General features: G+C 38.4%; 1 protein-coding gene across 1 annotated transcript in view; it reads right to left on the bottom strand.

Moving 5' to 3' along the window:
• The window catches only part of CPO (carboxypeptidase O), a 101,674-nt gene that overhangs the window by 6,852 nt on the left and 81,722 nt on the right, over positions 1–13,100 (bottom strand). Inside the window, exons 4-9 of the mRNA XM_055121264.1 lie at positions 12,256–12,355; positions 10,314–10,415; positions 7,994–8,098; positions 4,282–4,392; positions 2,932–3,022; positions 318–520 (exon numbers count right to left, since the gene is read on the bottom strand). Coding sequence (XP_054977239.1) covers positions 318–520; positions 2,932–3,022; positions 4,282–4,392; positions 7,994–8,098; positions 10,314–10,415; positions 12,256–12,355 — 712 coding nt within the window. The remainder of the gene's footprint in view (positions 1–317; positions 521–2,931; positions 3,023–4,281; positions 4,393–7,993; positions 8,099–10,313; positions 10,416–12,255; positions 12,356–13,100) is intronic.

The following is a 13,100-nucleotide window of genomic DNA, read 5'->3' as shown; positions in this document are numbered from 1 at the left end:
GGAGCTTCAACAAAATTTACAGAAATGAAAGCACATTCCTGCAGATTATTAACATAATCATCTCATTTATATTATAGACAAATGCGTAAGATGTCTCCCAACTTGACACTTTAGGAAACAGGTAGTTAATTAATGTAGGTAAAGCAGCATTTAACCTGAAGCCTTCCCAGCAGGCATCTGGCGAGGTGTAAAAAGCAAGAGAAAGAAAATAAAGAGCAGAGATGAACAAAAGCGGGAGTTAAAATCTTAGAAATAGAAACCAGGAAAAGGAGATTTCTCTGGAGATCTCAGCAAGATCTCAACACCTCTCTTCTTACCAGTTCATCATAGTTACTTGATTTATTTTTGGTGTAACCATACGGCAGGAGGATGAGCTGTCCATAAGAGTGCATGGTCAGATAGCACACAATGCTCTTCTTATTGGCCTCTATAAAGCTGGAAACAGCTTTAGTTTCTGGTTCAGACACTGGTCCTGCCCCACAGAACGTTAAGTCTTCACAGTTTTTAGATGCTCCAATACCTGAAATACAAAGGAAATCCACCCAGTTGCCACTATACTGGTTTAGACCAACTTGATGAGAAGGAGTTTCTAGGGGTGGAACTGAGGGTTTGTCTTCGCTTTAAATACATTTGTCCTGGGCAAATTAGTCTATATAGTCATTCAAAGAGGAACTCATAAAGGGCAACCAGACTTAGAAACACCCTGTGAAAACATGCTTTCACAGCCAGGGCAGAAGGTATGAAATAGAAGGAGATTTGCAAGAATCTTCTACTTAACTCTGTAGTGAATCCTGAAATATTACTCTCTCTCTTTCTCTCTCCATATATATATATGTGTGTGTGTGTGTGTGTGTGTGTGTGTGTGTGTGTGTGTTGACCTATTTTTATTGGTCTAAGTTTTTCTCCCTTTCTTACTGGTTTGAGTTTCAATACATCTCTCTTGCAGATAAAATAAAAAGTTATTTTGTAGTCTGCCTTCCTCACCAAGGATAGTAAGGCACTAAATCAAAATTTCAACCTTTTCTATCTGTATTTTAATCATTTTAGCCACCTGTTTATTTGCTTTTTGTTTATTGTGCTGGCTGATATTCTGAAACAAACAGAAATTGCCTTACAGAGAAAAAAGATGTTTGCTGGGTTGACTCTGTAAGTATAATTCTCTGATTTTTTTTTTAAATGACAATGCCTTAAAAATATCATAAATTTCAAATATACTCACACTGGTTAGGGCTTCCTTGCCTTAGCTAAGTAGCCTCACTTGAAGAGATTCCTACACTTGGGTGCTGTTCTGTATTATGTAGGTAATGCTACTCTTTATGAGAGAAAAGATTGGTCAAGAAGCCCACATGGTTGTCTAAATTGAACAGTTGTTTGCATTTATTTTCTCAGAATTCACTTTCTCTTTGCCTGCTTTCTCTCTCTCTCATCCTCTCTCTCTCATAGGATAACATTGGTTTGTTCTTTTAGCCTTCCCACAGGGAGCTTAGATTTATTGGGTTACTCCCATCACAGTGCTCCTATTCCTCTGTGTTTATTTGTAACTTCTTTCTTTGGCGCTCTTGTTGACTTGTTGACTTGTAAATACCATTTTTCTCCTTTTCTCAGTCCAATTAATTAACATCTTAATTTTCCTTCTTAATATTAGTTTCTGGACTCAGCACCAGGCTGTTTTACTCGGGGTGCCCCGGGGGTGGGGGGTGAGAACCCTCCTCGCCCCAAGGGACCCAGCCCCAGCGGCCAACCTCCACTACCCAACTGCTGCCATGCTCCAGGCCACTTCCCATACCACATGGCCGAGAAGTGGCTGCGCGATGCATTGTAAGACACTTCCTACCCATTTTTCATAATTATCACACTACCACACCATATTTGATAAAGTTCAGACAGTAGGCAACAAATAATAGAGTAATATATTTGTGTGTGTATATGTGTGTGTGTGTGTGTATATATATATATATATATATATACATATATATATATATCTTTCAGAGAGCCTGGCAAGCTACCAAGAGTATCCTGTCTGCACAGGCAGTGCATGGCAAGTTACCCGTAGTGTTCTATATGCCAAAAACAGTAATGATAGGTCTCATTCCTCTGACCCTGAAAGAGCCCCCAATCATTGGGAAAGACGAGTAAGGAGAGGCTGCTAAAATCTCAGGGCTGGGAGGAATAGAGATGTTACTGGTGCCCGCTCGAATAAATTGACGAACAACGGGATGACAGTAATATAGTGATATAATGAATATGTTATTTTGTATGGACACAGTAAAAGATAGATTGAGCTTGAAGGGTTGCTTTCCTGGGAACATCTCACCACAGACTCAGACTATAGTGCTCAGGCCAGGTTAATCTTTCCTAATCCTATCAGGATCCAAATCTCGTTATTACTTTTTGGATCATGACAGAATTTGTCAATGACCATGCCCTTAACTTATAGTTAAGTATTATGGCACGTTGGCCAGGCCCATTTCGATGCCAGGGTAGCACAGCTTGCCTTGGGTCCGTCCAGTCCCTCGTTGGGACCCTGCTTTTGGGGTGCTAGGAAGTAAGGGCAACTGAGGCTTAAGTCGAGAGAACAGATGTCCAGGAGGTAAATATCATTCAGAGTCAATTAACTCCCAAGTTATGAAAGTATAGCATTAACTATCTTTTTGTGTCCATACAAAAAGGACATTGCTTTGAATTAACTATGCAAAGAACTTAAGGAGAAGAGAAAAACAATATTTACAAGTCAACAGAGCACAAAGAAAGAAGTTACAAAAAAACACAGAGGAATGGGAGCACTGTGATGGGAGTAACCCAATAAACCTAAGCACCCTGTGGCAAGGCAGAAAGGACAAATATTATCCTACACTCTCTCTCTCTCTCTCTCTCTCTCTCTCTCTCTCTCTCTCTCATGTTTATGGATTCATTTACTAAGCTTGTACTTACTGCACCATGATGCATTGAAGTTTCTATTGAGATCTGTCCCAAAACACGTGTTATTGTTATGAGGGGATCGGGATTTCCTCCAATACCGATCCTGGAAGAAGGGAACAGAAAGAAAGCGTCACATAAATGTCTCCTAAGTCAATGTTAGTGATGATAGGTGGCCCTCAACATGAGAAATGGTTCCTGAAAGGGCCTGGAAGAACTTGTCTTAAACCCTGGGACACCTACACTCATAAGCTTCACAGATGGGCTAGCCACACCCAGGAACATGAACGTCTATACAACCCAAAGGGCTCATAGGTAGAAACCATCAGACTGAAGGGAGTAGTTCGGCATTTTCCTTAGGAGCAGATTAGCAGTGCTCGGGTGGGTGTGATCTGCTTAATTAGGGAAAACTTCAAAGAGTCGTTTTTTTAAGTTCACAGAGTACAGGATGAAAGGGAAATAGCTTGGCAGATAGAAAAAGTCTGTTCCAGGTACAGGAGGGGGGGGCGGGGAGAGAGAGAGAGAGAGGAGAGAGAACAAGCTTTTCCAGAGAAGCTCAGAGAGAAGGATTTGATTCACACGTATGGCTAGGAAGACTGTTGCAGTGAATGGTTTTACAAAGGGTCCTTGGGGTGCAATTGGGGTGGGAAATGAATGCTTTAAAAAAAATGAAGGCTCGTATTTGTGAAATGATCAGCTCTAGAAGCATGTTAAGGAAGAAATTTACCAGACAGAAGTTTACCAGACAGAAGTTTTAGTGGTATTTGGTCGTTCTGTAAAAGATCATAATGAAAAATTAATGCTGGATCAGTGTTTATGTAACACGGGTGCCCCTCAAGCTCTAAAGTGGATGTAGCAGAGCTGAGGCTCAGGGGGTACTCAGGAGGCTGAGGGGGTACTCAGTTGGTAGTACATGTGTTGGTGTATGAAGCCCTGGGTAGGATTACCAGCACCATATATGTCTTCCAACTTCCAAGTGTGGCCTCCACAACAACAAAATAAAATGAAGAGCATGTATATCAATCTTATGCCAATATTATCTAGTTCAGCAACAGGTAGTCCACAGATATTAGGAACAAGGAGCTTTAATAAAGCTATCTCATCAAAAGGAAAACAAAACGTAATAGGAATATGTGAAACACAAAGCACATTTTGGACTACAACTCTATAAAAGGCCTTTGATCTCCTTGATCCCAAACTTGACATATTGTTGACTTAAATACTAATTTTACTAATTTTTAAAATCTCAAATAGGCTTTAAAAAGCCACAAAGAAACATGTGGTTGCCATAGTGAAGATCAGAAACAGGAACCTAAGTCAAGATCTGGTTCATGAACATCCCAGAATCAAGCGCAGTGTACTCACAGTTGTCCAAGAGTAGATATAACCATCTATGTTAAGAACCGGAAGCACATAGAAGTCCAGGTTGCCAAGGAGCCTGCTTATCCTTGCATTGTCTTTATAGTTCTGTAAGATCTGGAAATTTAACAAAGAAATATTTGAAATGGCCATGGGAAAACACCTTTTCTTGTCTAACTTTCTAGCTAATTCAATTGAATTATAAGAAATGATTGTATACCCAACCTCCACCTTCTAACCCTACAACATTTAGCTACCCAACACACCCCAGTTTTCCTCATTGTTAGAATAGTTGTCAAACTTCAGTGTACAATGGAATCATGTAGAACTTGTTAAAATAAAGTTGTCTGGATTCACTCTCTCATCTTCACCCACTTCTTGTAATTCACTAGACCAGAGGTGGAGGGGTAGATCCCAAGAATCTGCATTTCCAGGGCTGGAGCAATAACACAGCAGGTAAGACGTTTGCCTTGCACTCAACCAACCCCCGTTCGATTTTTAGCATCCCATATGGTCCCCCGAGAACCACCAGGAGTAATTTCTGCATGCAGAACCAGGAGTATAACCCCTGTGCATCACCAGGTGTGACTCAAAAGGAAAAAAAAAATCCACATTTCCAAGTATCCACCATAGTTTCGATTTGGATTTCCCTAATAGTGATCATTATGTTAATAATGATCATCTAAGGAACTCAATGAGAAGTATTCTTCCTAGGTTTGTATTTGTGTTATAAAGAGTGACACAAAAATTAGTTATTCTTCTTTCAATGCTTTCTCCCTTCAATTCAATATTATCTAATAGTAAATCACTCCTGATTTCTGATTATATTTTCTTAGTGTGTCTTTCCAGTTCCTCATATTTCTTTTTATTGATTTTTTATTGATTCACAGTAATATAAATTCTAAGGGCTTAGCTTTCTTTATGCATGTTTAAAAATCATGCACCACACTCAATCCCCACCAAGAAAAATCCACTGCCATCCCATCATCAAAAGAGCCCTTTACTTATTCCTTGTATACCATGTTTCTTTCCTTTCAGCAGCTGCCATATTTTTCATATTTTTCACTGAATCCAGGAGCTATAGTTATTTATTTATATTTCACATGTGAGTAAACCATAGAGTAGTTTGTCTTTCACTTCTGTACTCATTTCACTTTGCACAATGACTTCAAATCCTATCCATTTTATCCCAAAAGGCACACTTTTATTCTTTTAAGAGCAGAGTAGAAGCCTATTGAGAATATACACCATGTTTTTGTAGCCAGTCATATGTCAAGGGAGCATTTTAATTGCCACCATAGTTTATCTATTGTGAACAATACTGCTAAGAATATAGATGTGGGGGACTGGAGTGATAGCACAGCAGGTAAGGCGTTTACCTTGCACACAACCAACCTGGGTTCAATTTCCAGCATCCCATATGGTTCCCTGAGCACCACCAGGAATAATTCCTGAGTGCAGAGCCAGAAGTCAGCCCTGTGCATTGCTGGGTGTGAACCCCCCCAAAAAAAGAACATAGGTGTGCAAATATCCCAATATCTTTTGGAATTTGTGTTTCATGTTCTTCATATAAATATCTATGACTGTTATTGCTGGATTATATGAACTTATTTTTTTGTTTCAAAAAAATCATTATAGTATTTTCTCAAGAGGCTATATCAGTTTACATTCCCACAAAGACTGTATCAGAATTCGTTTCTCTCCACAACTTCACCAGCATTTCTTGTTACTGACATGTTTGATACAGATCATTCTCAGTGGTTGAAGGTGACCACTCACCATAGTTTTGATTTAGATTTCCCTAATGGTGAGTGGTGTCTAGTAACTTTTATTTGTCTGTGGACAAACTACACATTACCAAGAGATTATCTATTTTGATCTTCTTAATTTTTTATTGGATTACTTGCATTATTTTGTTGTTGTTGAGTTCCCTCTTTTGGGGGCAGAGGTGACTTTCAGAAAGTGCTTAGGGGGTTTAGAGGACACTCCCCGTGATTTTTTCTTTTTTTTGAGTAAGGGAGTCACACCTGGTGATGCACAGGAGTTGCTCCTGGCTCATGTGCTCAGGAATTATTCCTGGTGGTGCTTGGGGGACCATATCGGATGCTGGGAATTGAACCAGGGTCGGCCTCATGCAAAGCAAACACCCTACCTGCTGTGCTATCACTCTAGCCCCTCCCTGTAATTTTTGACAAAATGAGCCAGTAATTCAAAGTGAGAACCTGACGATTTGGTGCTACTTGAGCTCTGTGGTTCTGCCACCCCAGTGGTGCTCTAGGTCTCTGGGACTATACCCAGTGATACTCAGGGGGCTTGTGGTACTGAGGCTCAAAGCAGGGTGGCTGCATGCAAGGCATACGCTCTAATCTTTGTACTATCTTTCCGACATCTCTAGAAACATTATGCAAAATTTCATTTGCTGGGCATTTTCCATCTACTAAATATCTTGATCCATATGACATATCTATTATAGTTATTTTATATTAATTTTGCTAGTAGAAAAACTGAAGACCCAAGACTTAGAAAAATTATACTAGCTTATTAGAAAGGGGCCTCATCATATTGAGTTCATTATATGTTTTTAATATTAACTCTTTGTTGGACTGATAACAAAGTTTCCAACTACATATTTGATACCAAGGTAATATAGTATATCACCTTTGCTATTATTTTCTATATATTTTATGGTTGGGTCTAATACCAATAGCTCAGTTTAAACTGCATTGAGTTAATTGTGTTTTATTTGCTTGCTTTTGTTTGTTTAGGGCCACACCTGGCAGTCCCAATGACTTACTTTTAGGTACCACTCCTAGCAGTGCTGAAGGGACCATATGGGGAGCCAGAGATGAAACTGGTTCTAGCCTGTAAGATAAGCACTGATAAAGTGCTATTTATATAGAACTGTACTATTCTCCATCCTGAGTTGTTATATATGTGTTAAACAGTGATTTAGTCTTATTTATTTATTCATTTATGCATGTGGTCACCCAGTTTTCCCAGCACTAATGGAAAGAGGTTTTTCTTTCTCCATTGTATAATTTTATATCTATCTGTCTAGGTTGATTTCTATGTTCTATGCCATTGGTCTGTGGAGCTTTCCTAAAACTATTCTGTTTAATTACTCATTCTTTATAATATCTTTTGGAATAAGAAATTTAATATCTTAATTTTTATTTTCTCTCAGAACTGCTTCTATTATTTAGGGTCTTTATGGTTTAGAATTATTTTATTCACATATTACTTTTAAAGATAATTTATTATCTCAAAGAAAGTGTAGAAACATACAAAATTTCATTTGCTGGGCATTTTCCACCTCCAAAATATCTTAATCCATACAACAGACCCTTATTGTAGTTATTTTATACTAATTTTGCTAATAGGAAAACTGAAGATCCAGGAGTTAGAAACTTTGTACTAGCTTATTAGAAAGGGGCATTACCAGGATTACAAATATTTTAGACATTCAAGATGCATTTATTTTACACTTAAATATGTTACCCTTCAATTTAAAAATATTTCAGATACACTAGAAAGAGATCAAAATCTCTCACTCAGCTTTTGGTATGGCTAAGTATCACTTAATTTAACTTGAAGCGAAGGAGTAGTTTGATAGAGTTATATCATTAGCATGTGCAAAGAAGCACTTTTTCAAAATAGAAAGACATAATAGGCATTTTGTCGGATGGTTAGCCCTTGTGGCTATGTTAAGGACACTTACTTCCTTCACAAACCATTGGCAAAATGCTGGTGCAATCCATTCCCTGGCATGAATTCCACAGTCCATCCAAATTATCTTCTTGGGGTTTCCAGATGATTTGCTGATCTGGGAAGGACAGTTATGCTTCATTACCAAACACTTATCATTGTAACAGTACAAAGTATCAAGTTTTCTTTTAATTACCCTAAATATCCCTTTCTTTCTTTACTGTAATTCCATGAAGCAAGGGTGTTAGCAGAGATACCCACCAATATGTTCTTCTTAACTACACATAGAATTCACTCAGAATAGTAAAATTCACAAAAGGTAACAGTCAAGTATAATAGGTAGTTAGGAAAAATAATCCTGGTCTTCAAGTGAATATCTTGGAACTGTAAAAAGATATAAATATATAATTTCCTGCAATATTTATTATTTAATTCTTCCTTTACTTAACATCCTTTCACTTCTAGCTAATTCAGTCTTATGTCTTCTCTCCCCATTTGTTACTCTTGTACACTGGTGCAGCTTCCCTGTAGTTAGAAAGATCCTTTCTCCGTTCAGAAGAGTAGGAATTAACCTTTAATTATAGATTGTCTTTGGTGGCAAGAAGGCTGTGACTACTCCTAGGTCTATATAGTTTTGGTTCTGGAAGTGCCCCAGATTTAGGCAAGTGATCATTGAAAAAAATTGGGAGCTGGGCTGATGATTCTCTTTATGAGGAACAGCAAACTGAGATAAATACAGGGTTGGTCCCATCATATTCAAGTAATTGTTTTCTTTCAACCTCACCCATTTTCAAAGCTGCCAACATAATTCGTAACCCACTGTTTACATTTGTCATGTATTATAATTATCAATTTTATAAACAAATGTATATTATGTATTGATGATATGTTTATTGCCTCCTTATTATGTACAATTTTATTCTTTAGACTCTGCCGAAGGCAGAGGCAGTCTCAATGTCTTCTTAGCTGATTCAGCTCAGAGTTGAATGACCTCCCAAAAGTTAGGCCCATAGGTATCCCAAGATTAAACAATTATCTAGCCAACTTCTCCATAAAATTTATTTCAGAGTCAATAGATTCTTTTTATAGTGTGTAACTCTCACATTGCAAATCTCTTTGTAAATTAACATATCCAAGTAAGTGGGAAGAGGGTAATGACTGAGTGACTAAGTTAATATTAGCCCACAATGCCTAACTGATTTGACAATGGTTCTGAAAGAGTCACCCCAGCGAGTCTCACTAGTATACCTGGAAATTTCTTAGCAACGCATTGTGATTGTAAAACTTAAATTTGTATCAGAATAACCTAGAAGTATAGTTAAAAAAAAAAGATGGCTTGGCTGCACTTCCAGAGTTTCTGATTCAGGGCAGCCCTGTGGGACTCAACAATGTGCTTTTCTAACAAGTCACATGTGATGAAGCTGCTGCTGGCCCCAGGACCACCCTTACAAAACCACTGCTTTGGTGCAGTGGCTGTTCGTTCTGGACACATATTAGAAACACCTGGAGGATTTGCAGAGCATGCTTAGTCCCCATCTGGAGCAAAGAGCATAGAACTGTCAGTTTGGAGCAATTATTCCTTCAAATGGAACCCCGGCATCAGCATTCAGGAAAAGGGCCCCGGGTTATTTTCACATAAAACTGTATTGGAAGAATCGCCGGTTGCAAAACAAGATCCTCAAAGTTCTATGGAAAAGTGACCTCTCAACCTGAAATACTTTTCATCATGCCACAAGCAAAATTTAATTGTAAAATAAAGGGGCTAAAATGAAGGCTGTTTATTACTTTAAAATTTTAAAATTAAATGATTAAAATTACTAAAATTAAATTTTAAATTGAACAATTAAAATTCATCTATATATCAAAAATGAACGGGCTCATATTGACATTAGGAGGATTTTCCCCTCATGCTGCCTCTCTTCTTCCACCTTCATGGAAGAAATGGAGGTCCCCAAGTCTTTGGGGAATACAAGATGAGTAGAATGTCAATCAGTGACACTTTCAATTCTGAAGTCCTAATTCTTAGCTGAAACAAGAGAGGTACAGCATGTACAAACTCTTTCCACCTTTTTTTTCTTCTTTAAGTTTTCCCACCTAACCATTCCAAATCCTCTACATCTACATAAGGAGGATGTGAAGCCATTTGGTTTTTAAAACCCTATACTGGGTAGAAAAAAGGCAAAGACTTTCTTTATTGCCCCTTTTAACCTTTTCTACACTTCTGACAAGAGCCCCCAAATAGTTGACAAGCATCTTTGGATTGAGTGGGAACACCCTTTTGAGTCCCTACCCACCCTTTTGCCAGTGAGATAATACTTAACCTTCTTACCCACCTTCAAATAATACATGGGCCGGTTCTCATAGGTCATTCCTAGAAAATGATTTGTTGCCACTTCCTTGTATTCCTCACTTATCTGGTGTATCCACTGATAGATCTGAAACAGCCAGGATTAAATGTAGTATCAATAGGACGATCATTTGCTTACCTCTAATTAAGATTACTCCTTCTTCCACTAAGATACTGGACTCTGAACTCTGCTCTGTGATGCAGACCCTGTTGCTAAACAACCTAGAAGACTAAACAGATGTATTATTATCAACCACCTCCCATTTTCTTCGAAGATTTACTTTGTTCCTAAGTCTGTGATGTGCTTTACAAAGTTGTTGAAAATTAAGCATTTTGCAATAACATGTCCTTTAAAATAGTCATCAGAGTTTGCTTCCTGATGGCATCCAATCAAGAAAGAATTTTTAGCATTGGCATATTTTACAAGGATTTCTTCAGTCTTTAGGATGGAAGAAACTATTCTTTTTTTGTTTTTTCTTTTAGGGTCATACCCGGCGATGCTCAGGGGTCACTCCTGGCTCTGCACTCAGGAATTACTCCTGGCGGTGCTTGGGGGACCATTCGGGATGCTGGGAATCAAACCCAGACAAGCCACATGCAAGGCAAATGCTTTATCTGCTGTGCCTATCACTCCAGCTCCAAGGAAGAAACTATTCTATTCTTTATTAAAGTCCATGGCCATAAGATTAGAGAAGTGCTGAATATGTCATTCACAGAACATGCCAATAAATGTTTCTAAATCAAAACCAAGTTAGTAATTTTGATTAAACTGAGCAGACCTGTATGGATGAGGGTTCAACCATATCTTATATCATGCTTAGAAAGGAAAGGTCCTATACATTCACCAGCATGTCAATAAGCATGAGGCTTCATAAAAGTGAATAAAACAGGGTATTCATGACACAATGTGAAATCTCAAGTCATAATGTCACAATATGACATAGAGATAGTTATCAGGATGTGATAGGATATCTTTCATATACCATTATTTATCTTTTGTGTTTTCTTGCACAAATTGTTTCTTGTACTACTTGAAAAACTTGTCAAAAATACTAATTTTTCCCTTGTTAGTGAGAGAAAGAATGGTGAAGTTTACCTAGAAGGCAGCTCTGCACTTACACAAGCAAATTACCCAGGAGGCTTATATATCCCAGGGATTTTATTTTTAGAAAGTCATATTTCAAAGTAGTTTGTAAAATTCCACACCCTTAGAGATATGTGTATATGATCGCTTTCTTTCTTTTTTGCATCTGGTTTCTGGAAATCACCAAACTTATTGTAGTAGAAATACAAAATTTCTTTGCAGGTTTTCCTCTATTAAGAACTGCTGTTTGTGGTTCATGCTCCTAAAAACCACATTTTTAGGAGCTGGAGTTGTCTTGGTTGGTACTGATACCAATTCAATCAGGGGCACCACATATGGTCTGCCAACCTCTGCCAGGAATGATCCCTGAGTACATAGTGAGAAATGAGCCCTGAGCATCACTGAGGGTTTCCCAAATGAAACAGAAACAAACCAAAAATCTCTCACATTTTTAGCTACATACAATTCAATTAAAACATTCCTTTACTCCACATCCCCAGACATGTATATGCACTAGACCTTTCCTGATTACACCGTCTAAGAGTCTGATGAATAAGGAACATAAGGTCATGTTCACAAGATCAACATTGTTTGGAATATTCCTTGCCTCCTACTTTTTGTGGTTGATTTACCATTTTATTTTATATTACCAGGATATGATGGTGATCAAGGATAGGATGGTGATCAATGTTTTGGAATTGTGCAAACTGAGTGCACAGGAAAATCTTAACCTAATAGTTTTTAGCCTCTCTAGACCTTGGACATTAACTAACAAACATCACTCACTTATCCTAAATTATGTTGTGACCACCAAAACACCCTCCCTTTCTGAGTCTTTGCTCACCTCCCCCATTGAGTGGTATGTTTTATATGAATAGGTCTTCAGGCTCCTCCATGAACTCACTGTCATGTCCCCAATTTCTTTCTGTTTTTGTGCTAGAGACCTACAAAAGAAAGAGGGATTAAAATTCAGTAAAGAAATAAGTATATAGTCATAGTTGATGACAGTAAGAAAAGGGTTTAGGACTTGGAAAACAAAAACAAGAACTACTGGAATCTTGGCTTTGAGATCATTTTGAGTCAACACTGAGTTCCTCTGAACTGCAGTTTTGGTTTTTGTTTTAATTGAAAACTGATGTAGCCGTATATTTGGTGGGTTGAGGAGGTGGTCTGGCTACACCTGGAGGTGTTAAAACACTACTCCAGGTTCTGTGGTTAGGGTCGCTCTGCAGTGCTGGGGGACAAGCACTGGAGCCAGGAACTAAACCAGGGTCAGCTGCTTGCAGTAGGCAAGGACTGTGTCTAAACCCCTGTACTATCTCTCTAGCCTAACCATTCCAATATTGTAGGAAGTATTGCAAGATATTTTAAGGATGATTCAGATGTAAGAGGAAGAGAATTTTAAATGTGTATAAGAAATAGAATTGCTGAACTGATACCTCTGACAGGACTCTGCCCACTCAGGACTGAGCTTCGAAGAGAACCTAATCTGCTGAAAACTCCAGGTACACAGGCTGAAAACTTGGGTGGCTATAAACTTGAGCCTTCTTGGAGTGGGAATGGACGAACTTCCCCGACCTCCACATACTTCTGGAAGCCCAAGCCGCCATTCCCACAGATCATCTTCACCTCCACGTGTAAGTTCATCTATCAGCCCTGTTCCAAAGACTCATAAATAGGTAGCGGGGA

Source organism: Sorex araneus, chromosome X (genome assembly GCF_027595985.1).
Source record: "Sorex araneus isolate mSorAra2 chromosome X, mSorAra2.pri, whole genome shotgun sequence".
NCBI lineage: Eukaryota > Metazoa > Chordata > Mammalia > Eulipotyphla > Soricidae > Sorex > Sorex araneus.
The sequence above is the reverse complement of the archived record's forward strand: the minus strand, read 5'-3'. Positions and strand labels throughout refer to the sequence as shown.